Genomic DNA, 20,255 nt, shown 5'->3' with positions numbered 1-20,255 from the left:
GAGGAAGACGAACACCACACACGAACCCTGTTGTCCAAGGGCAGCTGGGAGGACAGGTGACCTAGCTTCTTGTTTGAGTCAACTCCCTAGAATGAGAGTATCTCTGTCATCGGGAAGGCGGCTTTCTCTCCTAGAGGCTGTGTCGGTGTCCCGGCCCGTCTGGCCGCCTGGCCTCTCCTGAGGATACCCTGCCAGCGGGGCTCACGGAAAAGCCTCCCCCCTGCAAACAGAGGCCAGGCTCACCGTCAGAGCAAGCCGCCAACCTGTGTCCTTTCGGCCAGCGGCAGGGAGGGCTGGTCAGAGACTCGAACCATTTATTCTGAAACACCACCCCCCAAGAACACCAGGGGAGCTTGACGGAGCAAACATTTAATAAGTTATGAGATACAATTTACAGTCGGCATTTGATTCCAGTTTCGCTTCCACGTCCCAGTTTACAAAACCTGTGGCCCTTTCACATTAGGCTTCGGGCTGCTCTGGTGTCTAAGAGGTGGGCTGTGGCCACCACCTGCCCCCTGCTGCTGCATCTTGGTGATGGTCCCCTCCCCTCGCTCCCGGTCCCACCCACGGACGCACCCGTGACACTTCCTCAGGATGGAGCCGCAAATCAAAAAAGTCTGCCCGCCGAGACCACACCGCACACCCGGGCCCTGAAGTCAGGGTGCGGCCCCGAAGGCTTTCACTTTATCCTGAAGGCAGCTCAGGTCTGCAGAAAGGGGTGCAAAATGTCTCACACCCCGTTTCTGGAATTTGGGCCCTGCGCACTGCTTTCCAAACAGCCTCAGATGACGCAGTCAGGGCCAAATGTATACAGAGCCCCCGTCAGCTCTGCAGCTGTCACTTGTGCCCAGTGACAGAAGACCACCAGGGAGCTGCTGCTGTCCCTCCCACGCCCTCCACAGCGCCCTTTGAGGCCAAAGGTCAGCAGGAGTTCCATTCTTTCCGATCTATAGTTATTTGCCAGAAGTGATCCCACGGCTGACTGGAGGTGGGTGTGGAGTGTTCTGCCCGGTGATAGGCCTCTGCAGATGAGGGCGGTGACACGGTGACCCACCTGCGGCCATTCGCACGTGCTGGCAAGCCTCATCAGACTGACAAATGGCCGGAGTGTGTGTTAAGAACAAAGGCTCGTGTTGGTTAAAAAAAAAAAAAAAGGGATCTTTGGCAGGAGGGGGCTGCTTGCCCCAGCAGAATTTCCTCAGACCCAGAGACTTCAATGGCCTTTAAAGACAAAAGCAAAACGTAGCTGCCAAGATGGGCACGTTACAACTTTGCAGGGAAATACTCAGCAGAACGAGGGGAAAGGCACTAGGAAGCATGGAGGCCAGTCTGCCACCATGTAGCCGCTTCCCTTTGAGATGCGTACAAAGGCCACGGAGCGGGCAGGGGTGTGGAGAGGAGTAGTGTTGAAACAATGGCGTCTGCCTAAGAGCCTTTTATGGGGTAGGCTGCTGGTCCTCTTCTAAATGCCAGCCTCAAGTAGGTCGCCTCTTTGCCCTGTCCCTCCCTGCCAGTCTCGTTTCACAGATGGGCTAGCCAATTTCATTCTTTAGAAATGTCAGTCTTGCGAGTGACCTTGGTCTGTCTGCAGGGGGTGATCTGTGCCAGCAAGAGGTCGGATCTGAACCGAGTATGCCTGGAAATCTTCTCAGCTCATGCATGAGTATGCATTTCTTAAGAGTCCCCAGCGCGTCCCTAAAGAGTCAAGTCTAGGACTTATTTCTCAAGGCACTTTAGAACGGCAATGTTTTCGGGATGGGGTTTCAGACCCACAAACAGGCTGGAGGAAAACTTTGTATAAAACAAGTTACGAACAAGCAACAAAAGCAACCACCAGAACTCCTCCCAGGATCTGACGAGAACTGTTTTAAGGCACCGTGACATGGAAGGGACTGCCAGGGATGTGTTCCTCTCCCCACTTCACGGCCAGAACGTAATCTCCCTTCTCCTTGACGACATATGTGACGTTGTATTGTTGATTGCCCACGTGCTTCATGGAGACCTCTTCGCAGGGGGTGGTTGGCCCATGGACACCGATCAGCAGCATGTTGGAACCTGGGAGGCAAAGAAAGGTGGTTACTCCGTCAGGATGCATCATGGAAGGCAGAGGAAGGGGAGGGGAAGTGGGAGCCAAAGGAAATATACCAACTATTGCCTGTTGAGATTCTACAATGACGCTGGAACCTCTGAGAGGTGAGATGGCAAGGCAATTACAAGCAAAGACTCAGAGCCTGATGGCATGAGTTCAAATCCCCGCCTGCCACCTCCTAGCTGGGGGACCTTGGATGTGGAACTTCGCCTCTCTCTGCCTCAGCTTGCCCATCCGTAAACAGGAGATGATGCCAGCACCTACCCCCTGGTCTACAGAAGTTGTATGTGAAGCCCTCAGCTCGTAATAAGGGTTTATGTAAGTGATGGCTACTCCGATCTCATTTATTCTCATTAGGAACTTAAGGAAGGTGACTTTATTATTCCCATTTTAGACAGCAAGAAACTGACATTTAGAAAAAGATTTAGTAACTTTCCCAAGATCACATGGCTCAGTTTGGGGAAGGGAGGGAGGGAGGGGGGAAGAGAGAAGTAGTGGAGCCAGGTTTCCAGCCCAGATGTGCCAGATGCCAGAACCTAGGCAACTAACCACTGACACCCAAATAAATACCCAAGTTCAAACTGCAATTAAGCAATTATTGGCAGAGAAGGGGCCGGGTTACTGATTCAGTCTGCCCATCTGTAATGGGGATAATGCCACCTTTCTGGTCTACCTTGAGGGCATTTGAAAGAATCAAGAGTCAAAAGAGGAAAATCATTTGAAAATATTAAGTGCAGGAGAGTGGGGTAATGAGCAACGTTACTTGTAAACATTTGGGGTGCACGGGCAGGTGGGCACTGCAGGGAAGACTAAAGTTAGCAGAGGGTCCTCAGCCCGCCTCCACCCTAACCCTCGAGCAGGACCAGGCTACCTACCAGCCTTGCTGCAGTCCACCAAGAAGGAGCTCTTTTGGCCCACGAAGGCCTTTGAGAGCCCTGCCCCTTTGGAGGTCACCTTGCTGGCGTCTGAGGATGCCTTGGGGACGGCACTATAGCAGGTCTCTGTGGATGACCTGGTCACGGACTCCACCAGAATGGACGAGGTCTCGTTAGCAGAGCCAGGGCTGACCAGACGCTGGCCTAGAAGATGGGAGGGGGCGGAGGGAGGAGTTAATGGCCAGAGCAGTAGGTCCTCTCAGCTAGAAGAGGCAAGTGCCCTGGGTAGAAGCCCCGGGAAAGTCCCTGCACCCTGACAGCTGGATCCCAAAGCTACCGCATCCCCAACACCTGAGCTAAACATTACCATCTCCCCATCTCACCCCCATAATGTCTTCCAAACCCCTGGGTCCCACCCCACACAGCGAGGCAAACGACAAAGCCTGGAAATCCCTCCCACATAACCTCGTGCCACCCTGCAGAATTTACCTCTTTTCCACTGAGATAAAATACTCATGTATAAACAGTGTAAAAGCAATGTTATATGTTGGGGAGAACATATAACAAAATAACAAAAAAGATTCTCTCTGCCTGTGAGAGGATGATTTTTTATCTGAATCTTTTAATTTTTCTGCAATGAAGCTAAACAACAGTGAACCGAGCAGAGACCTGCGGAAGGGATTTACCACAATATTTATGATGATTACCTTGGGCCGTGGGCTGTGAGGTGGGTTTTTTTTTTTTTTTTTTTTAAAGATTTTGTTTATTTGACAGAGACACACAGCGAGAGAGGGAACACAAGCAGGCGGAGTGGGAGAGGGAGAAGCAGGCTTCCCGCCAAGCAGGGAGCCCGATGCGGGGCTTGATCCCAGGGCCCTGGGATCATGACCTGAGCCGAAGGCAGACGCTCAACGACTGAGCCACCCAGGCACCACCTGTGAGGTGGTTTTGACTGGTATTTTTTCTAGTGTCCTGAAGGAGGCCCATTTTTGTAAATGTAATAAAACCTTTTGATTATTTTAAAAGTGAAGGTTAGAAATAAGGGTATTTTTCAGGTCCCTATCTAAACAAATACGTTAAGATATCAAATATGTAAATATTTTTCTTTTCTGTTAAAAAAAGAAAACATGATTTTTTCAATTTCTACACTCATTATTTTGTGGGGGGATGATGCTAGCACACACCCACAGGCTTCTAAAGATGTTTACTCCCCTGGCATGTCCTACCATTTCTTTACATTCAAGATTCAAAGTAGATTCAGAATATCTAAAATTACCCACAGTTTACTGCTGATAATCTGATAAGACACGCTCCATAGAAAAAAGAGTAACTTCAAAGCTATTTGGTTGTTACCTGTCACCTTGGCCTTGAATGGACTGCCCACAATGTGGTTGGGCCCGCCATATTTGACGCCAATCAGGTAGCTTCCAGGAGCCATGGGGGTGTACATGACTTTGTACCCTTCTGGGGTCTCCTGGCAATCCATTTTAACTTTGGACGGGCCTTCAATGGTGACAGATAATGTCCCTGGCCCTGCTCGGGTGGTGTTGATGAAAAATTCAGACTGGATACCTGGGAGAAAGGAAGAGGGAATGTCATATTGGTTTGAAGGGATGGGGGGGGTGTGGTCTGGGGAGCTTTCCCAGGGGCACTGAAGCAGTGAGGGGGGGACACACAGGTTCCCCCACAGAGAGGCGGCCTCGGTGGCGGGCGAACCCACCCATACCAGCTCTGAGCTCCTGGCACAGAGGGCCTCCCTTTCCAAGGCAGAGGCAAGAGTGTGGCTGACATTTCGCCCACCAGCACCAACCGCCAGGACACCCTGTTCTCGCCCCTGGGCAGGCACAGTGGCTGAGGGCAAGAAGCCGGAGTCTTCATTGTCAGCCTGAAATGCTGTTTCAGCTGCCGGGGGCTCAGCCCTGCCTCCAGGGGGGCAGGGGGCGGGGGGCGGGGTGCGTGGGCCCCTCTGACCTTTCCTTTTTCCCCTGAGTGGACTTGGAGAAGCCGAGCAGGCCCAGCATCATCTTCTTCCCCCACAGGCTCCTTGCCCCAGTCACCACGCTAAAGACCGGGGCAGCTGCTACAATCTGCCAGCCCCCCACTTTGCCATGAACACCAGCAACAAGAATAGGGCCAAAACAGCGGCTCCTGCTAACTGAGCCATACTTGCACCGTGCGGGCTCCAGGTCCCACAGTAAGCATCCCGTTACGTGCCCAGTGCTTCCTGTTTAACAAATGACAGAGGCTCAGGGAGGTTCGGGCACTTGCCAGGCAGCGCTATGAACTAGGAAACTGGTAGAACCGGGGTATGAACAATTCCATGTGGCCCGGGAGCCTCTTGCCCGGCCCACAGGGGACTCCTGCACGGACGTCCTGCCTTGTGACGAGAGAAAAGCTGGGCCGACCAATGACCATGGCACATTCGTGCCTGAGCCCAATGTCCTGCAGAAGCCTCCACTCCTTCAGGCCCGTTTCCCGCGCAGACGGGGATGAGGTGGTCGGTGAGGGCTGCCCGCTACAGTGCCCTCTATGGGCCATCCCTGGCACAGCAGCCTTGCGCAGGGCAGAGCTTTTTTTCCAGAGCCCTGGACGCCGCCCCAGCTGGGAACTATTTGGGTTTAATTATAGCTCCCAGGCCAGAGAAAGAATTATTGTTCTGGCTATCAGTAAAACAAAGGCGCTGCTATCTTGCAACCCCCAAACACAACCCAGCTGCTTCTGGAAGCTCCTGAGGCTCCTGTCCCAGCCTGCCCCCGCCCCCCACAACCCGATTATCTCAACCTTGTTTCTACACCGTGCAGGCAAGAGCTAGGCTGTGCAGGCAAGGGAGGGGTGGCGCACGGGACGGCATTTCCAGGAAGTAGCTGCAAGGCGACGATAAGGAAAGATATTTTTAAAGCGAAGATGAAAAGACCCGGCTTCAGGGGAAAGAAGCCCAACGCATTTTAACAAGTTGCTCCCTTCTCGAGAAAGATCAAGATCCGTGAATCCTGGCCGGGAGGGCCTGAAGAGACAGGGGAGAAGAGGTGGGAAAAGGGAAGTAAGGAAGGACAGGCAAGAGCTACCTGGAACAACCTATTGGGTGGGCTCCCTTCTTCCCATTTTACAGGAAGTGGAGGCCTGGTAAGGTCAAATCCTTTGCGCTAAGTCACACAGCTTGGGAATGGCAGGACTGGGATTTAAACACAAGATCTGTCCAGTGTGGAGCTAAGGCACTTGCCTGAGAAGTGAGGAGAAAGAAAATCCACGTGCAGGAGTCCCTCTGCCGACTGCTTCCACTAGAACCAACACGATACCCCCAAACATCTCCGGGCATGGCAGTCTCCCCCCCTGCAAGCCCCCATGTGGCTAATGCATGTCTACGGCAGCCCTACTCCATCGTGAAGGTGGGCGAGGGGGCAGGGGAGGGAAGGAGGCTCTTCGGTCCCACCTCGTGCACACTGGGGTTCTTGGAGCATTTTATCAGGAAGACTGGTCTTCCAATCCAGAGCATCGAGAACCCCCTGGTCTAAGGCCTGACCTCTCAGCTCCTCGGCAAGCAGACAGTCCCACCCCAAATTCTCCACATTCCCCTGCTCCTGAACCTGCAAAATGGACCATTTAAAGCTCAAGCCAAGAGATACAACAAGCCCACCCATAAAAACACAGGGAAGTTTGCTTTATTCTGCAGGTCAGGATGCCAGGCCCTCCAGCAGCCAAGCACAGATACCTTTTCATTCCATGCACACTGCAGCTGTGTAATCCTGGGATGGATATTTGGGGAAAGGCTCGGAAGCAGGAGGGCTAGAAAAACAAGACGTCTTCCCCTTGACAAGAGCAATATTTACACAGGGTTTGAAACCGGCATGCTCTGTACCTCTCCCTCCTGGCTGGGAGTTTCCCCGTAAGACTGGCTCCTCTCAGTGGCGTTCGGCTCTTGCAAAGCACAGCCTGAAACCCAAGCTCCCGAGAAGGCATGCGAGCAGCCACGAGGCAGCATGAGGCCCCGAACGCAGCAGGTGTGACCCAGCAAGAGGGTAAGGTGGCTGCCGGCAGCTGCAGGAGCCCTCAGTGGCTGCTATGGGACCCGGACCAAGGTGTGCGTGGCTCCAAATGCCGGGAAGACCCCGCCCCCCGTCAAGCAGGTGGCTTGCCAGGGTCCAAATGCCTGCACTCCTGCCTGGGGACTATTCCAGGCAGCTGGGAGAACAGAGGTCCTGGTTTAGGATACTCTACAAAGTGGCCCACTAGGTTCACTATCACTGAGTGAGCCAGCCACTTAGGCAGTGAAACTCTGGGGTTAAGGACACAGGCTTTGAGGTCATGGACCTGGACTGATGCCTGGTTCTGGCCCCTCCCAGCTAAGTAAGCTTAGGGAGTGACTCGACCCTTCTGAGCCTCACTTTCTTCATCTGTGAAATGGAATGGCATAGGGTGAAGTGTTATCATGCCTCTTATAAAGGGCAAGCTGCTGGCCCACAGTTCCGTGTGGAGCCGGACCGGATGGGTCTCGGGAGTCCAGAAGCACTTACGCCACCCCCGTGGGTGGTTCTGAGGCCACTGCTATGACCAGAGCTCGGGGTGGCAAGCCAGCCTGTCAGTGATGCCTGGACCTGGGCAGGGCCCCTCGGGCCACTCAGGACACTGGCTCCCTAGGGCTGGATGCCAAGTAACCACAGCCACCCGTCTCCTTGCCCACGTGAGGCGGGTCTGCTCTGTCCAACTCACCGCATCGGGGGAGACTCACAAGGGACTCGAGCCGGGACTGGACTGCCTTCCAAAGGCCCTTGCAAACCGTGTCCCAGTGCGCCCATGTCTACGGACGTGCCCTGCAGAGAAGTCTGAGTGGACAAGCTCCCCGTGCCGGCACTCTCCGTACCAGTCACCCACCCCGCCTCGAGGCTCACGGGATGAACACTTACCGAAGCCATTACAAAGGGCATAGATCTGTGTTTTGACACAGGAAGTTCTTTAAGATGCCAAGTGGAAAACGTACAACAGCACGAGCACCAAGACTATTTCTGTATATTAAGAGCCAAACTCTATGTCTACCTTTTTAACAAGCCAACTAGCTAAGCGACCATGCATGAGGACGACAGATACAGGCAGTCGGAAGGTCCTCCCCTGAACCACCGGTGGTGTTCCCTCCTGGGTCTAGATGGAAGGAGGGAGAAGCAAGGAGACGGAGCCAGTTGCATTTATATCACCCCTGCTGCCTCTTTCACAGTCAAATGTACCCCATCCATGGCAAAGACTAAAAAGATTGTAACGAGTCCAAAAAGATCTAGAATTCTTTGCCACCGTCTTTTCTCCTCCTCCCCAAGGACCAGAAACTAAAAGGGAGAGATAGACCGTGACAGGTCCTACTGCAGATTCAAGGTTGTTTCTCTGAGCCCAGGACTGCTGAAGGAACGGAGGGCAGGAGACCTCCCAGGAGGCCCGTGACACACACTGAATCCTCTGCAGGCAAAGAAACCCTCAAAAGCAAAGACAGGGCGCTGTATTCCCTCACGATCAGTGTCCTGGCCCTGAAGTCAAGGCACTTGGCCAAGGAAGACAGGGGAAGCAGAGGAAATAGTAATGAGGTGTGATAATACAGTCATCAAGCCCTTGCTCCAGACTTATCTTGGGTCAAACCACATGCCCCAAAACAACTCTGGGGATCAAGAGCTCCAAAGTGTCCATCACTGCAGCTTCCCTGGGAGAGTGCAGGGAAGGCTTCCCGAAGCCTGAAGAGCTCCTGCTGGCTGAGCCCTGGAGTGGGCTCAGTTAAAGATGAGAGGCCGAGGTCGTGGGTTACCTGTGATGCCCCCCTCAAGCCCGGCACCATAGGCGGACACCAGGGCAGGGTTCCCTGCTTGTCCGGGCTCCCCGACGCGCACTTTGAAGGGGCTTCCAACCACGTGGCTCCTGTTGAACTTGACGTCGATCATGTGGATGCCATTCTCATGGGGGATGAAGCGCACGGCATACTTGTCTAGGAGAGTGAACAAAGTACAGGGTAAAGCCAAGTACGTGGACACCACTGAGCAAGGTGAGGGCAAAGGACGGGAGGCCAGCCTGAGATGGTGAATTTTAAATCATTAATAAGACCACAGCTCTAGAAGTCCTGGCACCCAATATGTTGGATTTCAAAACAGATGGGCCTATTTATGTGTCCCTCGTCAACCCTTTGGGAAATGCATCCAAATCTCAAATTCTAGGTTTCATCCTCTGTGGTGTCTGCCTTGGGAGAACACTTTCTTTTTCTTTTCTTTTTTTTTTTTTATATATTTTTTTATTTATTTGAGAGAGAGAGAGAGAATGAGCCAGGGGGAGGGGCAGAAGGAGAGGGAGAAGCAGACTCCCCGCTGAGCAGGGAGCCCCACGCGGGACTCGGTCCCAGGAACCTGGGATCATGACCTGAGCCAAAGGCAGACGCTTAATCGACTGAGCCACCCAGGCACCCCTGGGAAAACACTTTATGAAAAACTCACTTCTCACTTGGCCCCTTGAAGGGAAAAGAAATGGTTCCAACTGGCATTAATGCTTCTGAATTAAGCTCTAAGCTACCAACTGCCCCGCCCCCCTCCCCAGGCAATGGCCAGGTTTTCCACAGTGTGTTTGGGTCACAGCATGTGGCAATCTGTTCACTGAACAGACACCAAGAATATCCATCCATCATCTCTTCCTCCTTGAAGCCCTCCCACCTGGGATGCAGACTGCCTGTTCTCCTACCTCTCCAGATGTCTACCTTCGCTGTACATGTCGCAGGACACACAGCAAATGCCCGATTAAGGGCAGGTGATCACAGGGCCCTTCCTCATGCATCGGGGCCCACATTCAATGTCGCTTCCTCTGAGAAGCCCTCGGGCCTCACCAAGGCAGGAAGTATTTTTCTCTCCTCCTCCTTTATCATTTGGTTCTCGGTTCCCCTGGGGTATTGGTGACCCTCTGGGGTCCTCCCCAGGGTACTACAGGCTTCCGGCCAGGTCCCCACTCCACTCTGAGCTCCTCTTTGAGGGCAGGCATCATGTCTTCCTTAGCCTTACCGTCCTGCCAAGTCTCTCACACTTGATAAATGTTCACTGGCAAAATGGCTCATTAAAGTTGAGAGAGGTCAGAGAATTCCGTACGTCAAGGGAGCGGGCAGGAAAATCTTATGCTAGGAAGCATGCTGGAGCCCCAGATTCTTTGAAATTTACAGATGAACATCAATTAACTTTTCCCTCAAAGTGAGGTCAAAGAGTACTTATTTGTGTCATAAGGTCAACAACGTAATAAAAATCTATAAGATTTTGTTAAACTAGGAGAAAAAAATTACAATGAATAGAACGTGAAGGGAATCTGAAAAACAACAGAAAATAAAGCAGTATTTGTTGAAAAGAAAAGAAAAAAGGGAAGGCTATATCCCGAAGTGTCTTCCTATCCCTGGTAAATGTTTATGCCCTCATGTGTACTCAGTGCCTGGCAACAGCAGGAGAAGGGAATCTGAAGGCTGGCTGGCCTCGGTGCGGCCGATGAGCCCTCCGAGGGGGTGCACGCTTGCAGACATGTTCCTCGGGGAGGTGCAGATGCCGGGGCCTGCCCACCCGCCTCTAGCTTACCTGGCTCCAGCTCAGACACGTGGCACTCCTCCACGGCTCCGGAGGGGCTGTGCACCTTTGCATCAATCTTGCCTTTTGCCCCATTCAACCTTATAGCAAAGGAGGCTGGCTGGTTAACTTTTAATCCCGATTCCTGGGAATTTAATACATTAAACAGGTTACGGCCCTTGGTGTTCCTGCTCAGTGGCACACACTGACCCGACCCGGGACTCCAGGGGACGGTTCTCATGCAAAAAGGCCCAGAATGTTTATCCATATAACATCTGACAATAGAAGAACAGGTGCCTTCTTCCACACTTCTAGCTTTAAATATGACAGCAGAGACACACGTCGGCAGCGTCTAGCACCTTGGTTCGGGCTGGAAGAGATGGTTACTGGATTTGGAGACTTAAGACTATCCTGCCCAACAGAACTATAATTTCCATATCTCAAACAAGACCTGGACAGCCAGAAAACCCAGTGTCTTCCAGGTCAAAAAGAAAGGGCCCTCTTTTGAGAGGAGCCTGGCAACTGACAAAACCATGTACTCACCAACATGAATAACGTTTTGTATCATTGCTATTTTTTATCTCAAGGGTAGGAATGGAGATGACTTTTAATAAACTCGTAAACGACTATACACGGTTAAGAATCAGCAGGACCTGGGGTGACTACCATTTCCTATGTGTAAGTAAGTTGTTCAACCTTTGAGTCTCAGTCTCCTCATCTATAAAATGGGCACAATTACCGAATCTACACCAGAGAGCTATTGAATAAGGATGAAATGAAGTGATGCATTCCAAGTACTCAGCGCAGGGCCTGGTCCATACACAGAGAAGCTCACAAAGGTCAGCTTATCGTTAAATATTAATATGCATTTAGAAGTTGTCTGCACCGCACTCCCAGCCCCCACCCACCCCCAACAAAAAGAAACACAACAAAAAGAAGGCTACCTTTCACTATTCACTGGATCAGTTTCACCCTCCACACTCTGTCCTGCAAACTACAGCCTCTCCCAGGAGGAGGGGATTAGAGGTTTAGATGCTTAAGATATTTTAAAATTGGCCAGTCCTGAACCACAAAATTTTACAAGTTAGCAGTTTTGCGGTAAACTTGATCGGACAGCCACTCCTCAGATGATACCTCAATGTGCAATCGAAGGACGTAGGGGGTCTTGTTAAAATGCAGATTCCGATCCAGTGGGTCAGAGGGCGGGGGGTGGTGGTGCGGGGAGCCTGGAATTCTAGTAAATTCCCAGGCAATGCTGAGGCTGCTAGTCCCAGGCCCACATCTCAGTAGCAAGGTACTAAAGCTGCACCGCCTAATTGGTAGTCACACAGGGGACTATATTTTTTAAAATTTAAACCAATTAAATTAAATAAAATTAAAGATTTGGTTCCTCAGGTACACTAGCAACATTTCAAGGGCTCAATTGCCACAGGTGGCCAGTGGCTACCATACTGCACAGAGGAGATATGAGACATTTCCATTGTTGTAGAACATTCTATTCCACTGTGCTGCACTAGAGGTTACAGACTGGGGCGAGAGGACTGCACACAAAATTCAGGAATCTCTGACTGCCAGCTCGCACCCCCTCCCAACATCCCCTCCTCCACAAAATGCCAGCCGACTTCAATTTTCTAAAAAGTCTTAAAAGCAAGACAAAACAATATATGCCTCTCTATTCCTAACCAGCACCAGATGTTGGCGTGCAGGCCTCCAGCAAACTGCCGATAAGTAATTTACATATCACTCGGCACCAAGCGACCCGGGAAAAAATGGGACAAAGAGACACAGCCTGCTGCACACTTATTCAAGTATTTACGACCCAACGGTGACAGAGGACTCTACAGAAAAGTCTCCCGGAGAGGATTTCTCCAAACCAGGTTTCTGGGGGACAGAACCATTTACATTACCTGAATCCGCTTGCCGCTAAATCCTCAAGAGGGAGATAAACACCTCAGAAGATCTGAAAGAAATCTTCGAGATGCATGAAGGCAGCTCTTTGCCCTCAACAAATGCCGGGTTTATCTCCCTCCACAGGTTTTAGTTAAGTCGGCCACAAAAGGAACTTCTGTTAAGAAGCCTTTAAATGAAACACAAGAAAAACATCTACACCACAGCGACCAGTTAGCACCCTTGGGACTCTCCAGGTGAGGCCTCTTCAATCTGCTGATGGCGGTTCTGCTTTGGGTTCTGTCTGGGTTCCCTGATGTTTGGAACAACCAGCAGTACCAATTCTCCTCAGGGAAAGGTTAGAATCTCAAGTGTAAACCAAGTGCATGGAATTAGAGCCAATGAGAGCACCAACGTGAGATACAGGATTGGGTTTCATTCATTATTTTCAAGAATGGGGGCCGGGGCTGGGTGCAGCTGAAGGCTACTGAGAAATCCCATTTATCAGAAATCAGATTTGGGGATTCTGGTGTGATTTTGCAACTGAATCGCTACTCCTGATTTCAGACACTGAATTACTTTTCAGTGTCCCGGGCAAAGACACAAAGGCATCCCTAGTGGTCTTAGTTTGGCTGCAGGCTCTAATGCAACCTTGATTTCGATAGCCTGTTGAGGACAGGAGAAAAGTTGCACTTCCTGGCATCTCAACAGACTGGACTGTGTAGCCACTTGGCCTAGTGCAGGGGCAGGGATTCAGGAAGCCACGGTTAAGACCACGGGTTCTAGAGCCCCAGAGACCATCACTCCACCCCATACTAGCTGGTTTCTGGTAGCCGTAACCTCTCTATATCTCAGTTTTTCCATCTTTAAAACGGGGTCAGGACAAACCTACTTACCAGGCTCTTGCAAGGATTTAGTGAGGTAATACTGATAAAGTCCTTACGTAGTGCCTTGCACACTTATAAATAAATCATCATAATAAAATCAATCGCAATTGACTTTCTGGAGGGAAAGGAAGCCTGAACTAGCAGGCAGAACGTCACCAGACTCTTGGTCTGGTGTTCGTTCTGTTTGAAAGCCCTCCTTATCCCTTAACCAATTATTAACAGGCCTCCTTTGTTTCTCTGGAATAAACATTTAAAAAACTAACTTGTTCCCAAACATTGAGGTGTTTTGTTGACTGTGGCTCTGTTTCTGTTTGCCCCAAGTGTCTCCTGTCCTAAACGTGTGTGTGGGGGGGGTGACTCTGCCATGGGAAAGGTCCTCTACAGTTGGCAGCATCTGCGGTCACACTGGGATGGGGCCCTTGGCACTGAAGGGACGATTGAAGCGGCCTCAAGAGTCCAGGGTTTCACTAGTCGGCCTGTGGCCAATGAGATGGATGCTTCCTTGCGTCTCACCTGAAGGCTCATAACAGTGAGGCGGCGGGCGTCGTCAGAGGGCGCGATGACCGGCACCAGGTAAGGACTTTCAGGGATGTGCTCGTCGTTGAACTTGATAGATACCTCATAGTTACCTGTGGGGACAGGAAAGTCCCATCATTTCAGAGATTCTGGGAAGGAGGTTCCAAAGCGGCCTCTGGCTTCCTTCCTGGGACTGAAATGCTTTCCAAGAGCCCCTGCCTCCCCGATGGCCATGGCTGGTTGGTTGGTTGGTTGGTTGAGGGCAGGTGACCTAGCTGAGGTTGAGCCAATATGATTCCCTTAGTTGGGCAAGGGCTGAGATCCTTTTTTTGTTTTTTAAAGATTTTATTTATTTGAGAGAGAGAGAGAGAGAGAGAGCATGCATGAGTCGGGGGAGGGGCAGAAGGAGGAGGAGACTTCGCCAAGCAGGGAGCCTAATCCCAGGACCCTGGGATCATGACCTGAGCCGAAGGCAGACACTTAACTGACTGAGCCACCCAGGTGCCCCAAGGGCCAAGATTCTTAACCTGGGTCCACAGGGCCTCCCTAAGGGCCTGTGTATAGAACTCAGGAGACCCAGGAAACTTGAATGGGATAAAAAATTACACCTTTACTTTCACTAACTTTAGGCTGAAATTTGGCACTTTCTTTAGACTGACTTTAGAAATGTCAACAAGAAACACTAGAAGTACACATCAGAAGTACTTGTGACTTTGTCACCAACAAAGATCACAGATATTTCATATAATGCATTATTTGTTTCAGGGGTACAGGTCTAAAGTCACAGATATTTTCATGTCACTTTACAGTTTTATATATACCTTGACATATCATTTACATTCACCTCTACTCTGAAATTTAGGTTGTTAACAGACCATCACCAAATCCTATGATTTAATGTATTCTGGAAAAATGTGTATATGTTACTGTGTTACACATTCCCTTGAAGATTTTGATAACTCCATTTTAACATAACTGATTTCTTTTATAATCCAGTGCATTTTATATGTTTCAAAACATTATCCTGAGAACAGTCCCTATAGGCTTTTTGCCAGATGCCCAAAAGAGTCCACGGCTCACAAAAGGTCAAGAACTGCTGCTTGAGGGAGCTCAGATGCTGAAGCCACTCCTCCAGAGCAGCCACAAAGCCAGTGGCCAAGGATGGGCAGAGAGGCTGGTCAGTAGGCAGAATAACAGGGCTGCATGAAAGCATGAAGCAGAGAGGCCAAGAGAGGACCAGGGAACCAGACTCCCTGCCCCCTTGAGGCCTGACTGGATTTCCTGCCATGGGTTTTCTAGGAGGCGCTCCCACGCACCCATATAGATAAACTCCTTTTTCACTCGAGCTAGCTCGCCAGGCTTCCATTTCCTACAACCTAAGCATCCCCCAACAAGGAACATGTCCTCAGTTGGCCCGTGATTACATACCAGGCTCCTGGGCAATGTAAGACACACCGCACGATCCGTTTTTATGGTCATCGAATGTAATCTCGGCCTTACTGGGGCCTTCGACGGCAATGGACAAGCCACCAGCACCTGCTTCCCGGGTCCAGATGCTGAACTCGGCTGAAGCAAAGAAACACCTGGTTCGTGACCGAGCTCGGGACACACTCTCTTCTTGCTCACACACACGATGCTGGGTTATGTCTGCTCCCTTTTCTCTTTCTTTAAGCCCAAGCAGAGCCCCAAGGAAGGGCATCACTGATGTTTTTGAAGCATCACCCATGAGAACATGAAGTTCATGGGAAATCAGGCATCTCCAAACACACCCAACCGAGGCAGAAAAAGATGAGAATGCTCAGTTTTGTCCCTACAGATCTTCCCACCAGCAACGACCACTACCATTGGTTTTGTAGAATTCTAGCGTGTTCCACCAAATGTCAGCGCTGCAGGATGTTCTGCAAAGAGCTTCATTAGTCTGCATCCCTCTTAGATGCTCACACACACAGTCATTAAAGGCTCTGAGGGGTCCCTCAGTAAGAAACCTGTTTAGCTTTGGATAAGTGAGCAATTCCCAAATATGTGTAGCCACAGAAGCCTTGTTTTAAAGAATGCCCCTTATTACCACCATCAGAATCACACATGCCGAGAGTCAGTCTCTGGAACAGGGTGGAGAACGAGGAGTGCTCACACCGCCAGGCTCCTCTTGTTCTTCTCAAGTACCAAGCACCACCCCCCACCGCACGCTCACCTGGGACCCCTGCTTCTCCTCTTTCCAGGCCAGGGCCTCCCGCGCGGACCTTGTGGGCGCCCCCTTCGCCCAGCGGCCCCACGGTGAACTGGAAGGGGCTGCCGGTCACATGCTGGCCGCGGTACTTGACACTGACTGTGTGAACGCCCATCTCCTGGGGCACAAACCGGACACAGTGCGAGTTCTTCCCCACGGACACAATCTCTGCCTCGGTAATGTGGCCAGAGGGGCTGGTGACGTGGGCCGACATGTCGCTGCTGTTGATTTCTGAAAGGGGGCAGGAGTTTGGGGGGAGGGAGGGGGAGAGAGCAGAGTTAGGGTGAGGGACCAAGGCAGAGCAGGCCATGCAGGGCAAGCAGCGGAGGGCAAGGCGGGTGCAGCCTGGGGGGGTGTGGGGTGCTCAGGCTTTCTCCCGTTCCGGCGGGATGCCTACCCTCCTGTCTCCCTTGAACCCTGGGTGGCTGCAGCCACCACGGAGACGGCAGGGCCCCTCCAGCCACCCAGTGCAGAGAACGTTCTAGGGACAGTGACCCTACCCCACCGAGTACTTTTACAGTCTTCCTGGCTGGCCCTAATTCCACACAGCAGTTTCAAACCAGAGCCTGGAGCTGATAGTGACCGCAGGGAAATAAAGCCTCCAATAGCTTCGAGCTTTCTAAGCCAAAGGTGACACATGCCCATCTATCATGCTCAGAGGGGCTCTTTTCCATTGGGAGGTAAGGGCAGAAAATTCAAGAACCGTCACCCCGTACTTTCAAGAAGCCTCGGCATTTCTCTGAGGCAACAAGACAAAACGCATTTAGAGAAAAAGGTGAAACCCACGTTGGTCACAACTGCCAAGGGAAACCATGCGTGAGCCAAGCGTCGAGCAAGTCAAATACCAGAGGCCATGCTTTCAGAAAAGTGGCGCCTCCGGTCACCGACACCGGGACGGCAGACGGCGTCTGCTGCACCCGAGGCGCTCATGCCATGCCAGGGACCGTGCCCGCACTGATGTGGTGGAGACCGGTGCACCGCATGCGGGGTGACCACGTACTGCCATCACCTAGAGCCACCTGAAGCTGCACTCGCCAGCCCTACAACGACCTGGGCGGAGCAGCCATGACTTTGAGCCCTGAGGACAGAGAAAGGAAGGGCGGTTGAGGAGAGGGTGGCCCCACACGGCCTGGGTCCAGAGGACATCTGGAAGCTGATGAGCCGTCCTCCATTCTGACGACAGAGGCTCATTCAGGTAACGAGGGGGGAAAACGAGTCTCACCCAGAGTTAGCTGGCACCAAGAAGGACCCATCAGAGCAAAGAGGAGCCAGGAGCTAGAGAGACTTTAGGGAAAGAGTAACTGACCTGCTAGGTCCTCAGGAAACAGACAACTTGCAAAATGAGGAAAGTAAAGCAGATAAAAACACAGTCCATGTCACTAGTGACCCGAGAAATGAAACTGAAAACTGGGTTTTTCCATCGGATTGGTCAAAGTGAGAAGGAAACACAGTGCACCGGGCTGGTGGGGAAATGGAGAAACGGGCACCGATCCTTTATCACCAGGGCGGTCTGCCGAGGTGGGGCAGCAACCACAGCAGCCGAGCCGTCCCACCCCGGGGCGTCCATCCGACGTACAGACGGCCTGAGCACACGGTGAGAAGGTTACGGAGCACCGGGCGCCGGAATCCAGGGATGGAAATGAGCATACAAGGACTGAGACCATGCAGCGAAGGACAGTGCATCAGGACACGGAATGGAATCTGATGTAGTCATTAAAAACATGATGTGGAGGGGGCGCCTGGGTGGCTCACTCGGTTAAGCATCCGACTCTTGGTTCCGGCTCAAGTCACGATTTCAGGGTCGAGAGAGATCGAGCCCTGCATCGGGCTCCGCGCTCGGTGCGGAGTCTGCTTGTCCCTCTCCCTCTGCTCCTCCCCCTGCTTGCTCTCTCTCTCTCAAATAAATAAATGGATAAAATCCTTAAAAAAATAGGATGTGAAAGTATCATTTCTGATGTCAGAAGATGCCCAGAATACATTATGTGAGAAGTGCACAAGTGTGATCAGAAAGCGAGCCCATGTGTTCATGAGGCTGGAGGCAATCAGGGTCCAGCTCTGTGCCTCACCTGTGAACCCACAACCTCCCTGGCTGACGGGAGATGAGGTGACACTTCCTTTCCCCAGTCTGGAACACCTGAACTTTTCATGATCACAGTGCATCATCTCTTTTTAAACATTTTTTTTTTTTTTAAAGATTTTATTTATTTATTTGACAGAGAGAGAGAGACAGCGAGAGAGGGAACACAAGCAGGGGGAGTGGGAGAGGGAGAAGCAGGCTCCCAGCCGAGCAGAGAGCCCGATGCGGGGCTCGCTCCCAGGACCTGGGATCATGACCTGAGCCGAAGGCAGACGCTGAACGACTGAGCCACCCAGGCGCCCCGCATCATCTCTTTTTAATAAGTGATTCTGTCTGGACACTGCAGTAATGAGGCCTTCCCCACATTCTCACGTGACCAGCGGTGCATCCACACGGGAAGAAGCCGCTGAGGACTGCGGAGGAGGCCAGGTGAGTAGACACGGGGCACGTTGGGAAAGAGGGGGAAAGTGGTGGTGGAGAAGCGTCCCCCTCTGCAGATCACACCTGAGCATCATCTGAAGACTATTTCGATTTTCTGTCCCCATGGAATCTGTGCAGCACAGCGTGTGCCAGCTTCTAGGCACAGGACCCTCAAAACCTGCACTCACGGTGATGGCTATCTATCTATCTGGCTATCTATCGATCGATCTATATCTGACACAGAGAGAGAGAGAGAGAGAGAGCATGAGCAGGGAAGGGGGGGAGCAGCAGAGGGAGAGGGAGAAGCAGGCTCCCCGCTGAGCACAGAGTCCTACGTGGGGCTCCATCCCAGGACCCTGGGATCATGACCTGAGCCGAAGGCAGACGCTTAACGGACTGAGCCACCCAGATGCCCCAAGGACGGCTCTTTACAGAAGGAACCTGGGCCACATTCAGACAGACCGAAGTGTCCATTTACACCATTCATGGCGAAAAGGCTGGATGTGGCCCACCCACCCAGTCTCCATTCTCATTATAGGGACGGAAGAGATGAATCGAATATTAGAAGGATGCCATTGGGCTGACACCTGTGAAATACTTCCAAATATTGGCATCGACAGGGCCAATTCTCCCACTGACATGACTCTATTCAACAGACAGTAAATTCAAATCTGAAAGCTTATCTGTCTTCCCCCCATGTGACACCATGAAACAATTTTCATCTGGAAGAAGAAAAAGGTCAGGTAAACAGTATTTTTTCTTGGATGGGGCTCTGTGAAAATAGTATGAAAAATATAAATACATACATTACTTACTTACAAGTCGTTACACCCACAGAGCACTTAGTATGTCTCCTAGGCCATACCCAGATACGGTTTCCAACGGTGCTCCCTGCCCTGACCCCTAAGCTCCTCATGCTCACCTGGGATTTTCAGGTTCAGGTCACAGATGCTCCCGACAGTGGCCACAGACGGGGCCCGACTGGTACGAGTGATGCTCTCCTTAACTCTCCCCTCCCCGCTGATCTTCACGGTAAACGGGCTCCCTGCAAGAACCGAGAAGGCCCTCGTGAGCAGCCCAGAGGCTGAGGCACGGCACTGACACAAAACCCAACCATCACATGGGGAGGGGGGAGGGGGGAGGGGGCAGACGCACCAGGTACGTGCTCATCAGCGAACTTGGTGGAGACAATGTAAACGCCAGGCACAGTGGGGAAGTAGGAGACCTTGCAAGTGCCATCTTCCAGGTCCTCTGTCTGGATGTCCACTTTGCTGGGACCTTCCACTGCCAAGGATATGCCACCATAACCTGCAACACAGAGGCCCACGGCTGACGGCACCACAACTCACTGGGGAGGGGGAACCCGACACACGCAGAAAGAACGGAAATTCAAACTGTTTTGTTTCCAGGCGGCAGGAAGACAGAAATGGCAGGCAGCCCCTACTGGAGAGCTCCAGGCAGAGGAGCAAGTGAAAGGCTCTGAGAAATCCTGTAACGAAAAACCCTGCTGAGCGTGGCTCTGACCACAGAACTCTTCTCTCAAGGATATCTATTAATATCCCACGGAGCAACTGTCCTACAGAACCTGCTGGGGAAGACGCTCTGGCCACATGCCTCCGAGAATGGCATGTATTAATCACCAGCTGCAGATCTGAGAATGTCAATTTCTAAACAGCCCCCAGGTACCTCCAATGTCCAACCAGGGAGCCACTAAGGGAGCAGAC

The 20,255-nt window shown here is 51.8% G+C and overlaps 1 protein-coding gene across 7 annotated transcripts in view; it reads right to left on the bottom strand.

Annotated features, from left to right (window-relative positions):
* Positions 1-353: 353 nt before the first annotated feature.
* FLNB (filamin B) overlaps positions 354-20,255 on the bottom strand; it is a 142,516-nt gene continuing 122,614 nt past the window's right edge. For 6 of the 7 annotated variants that reach the window (XM_081819430.1, XM_081819435.1, XM_081819446.1 and 3 more), the window contains 10 exons: positions 19,687-19,839; positions 19,454-19,576; positions 15,999-16,265; positions 15,236-15,373; positions 13,805-13,920; positions 10,530-10,662; positions 8,744-8,920; positions 4,318-4,536; positions 2,965-3,168; positions 354-2,055 (listed from right to left, as the gene is read on the bottom strand). In XM_081819430.1, the coding sequence (XP_081675556.1) occupies positions 1,868-2,055; positions 2,965-3,168; positions 4,318-4,536; positions 8,744-8,920; positions 10,530-10,662; positions 13,805-13,920; positions 15,236-15,373; positions 15,999-16,265; positions 19,454-19,576; positions 19,687-19,839 (1,718 nt within the window). In that variant the 3' untranslated portion in view covers positions 354-1,867. Of the gene's footprint in view, positions 2,056-2,964; positions 3,169-4,317; positions 4,537-8,743; positions 8,921-10,529; positions 10,663-13,804; positions 13,921-15,235; positions 15,374-15,998; positions 16,266-16,307; positions 17,113-19,453; positions 19,577-19,686; positions 19,840-20,255 lie in introns of those variants that run through there. The other variant, XM_081819475.1, reaches the window with a different exon arrangement.

This window comes from Leptonychotes weddellii, chromosome 1 (assembly GCF_054177405.1).
Source record: "Leptonychotes weddellii isolate Sample4059 chromosome 1, ASM5417740v2, whole genome shotgun sequence".
NCBI lineage: Eukaryota > Metazoa > Chordata > Mammalia > Carnivora > Phocidae > Leptonychotes > Leptonychotes weddellii.
This window is presented reverse-complemented; position numbering and strand designations above follow the sequence as displayed.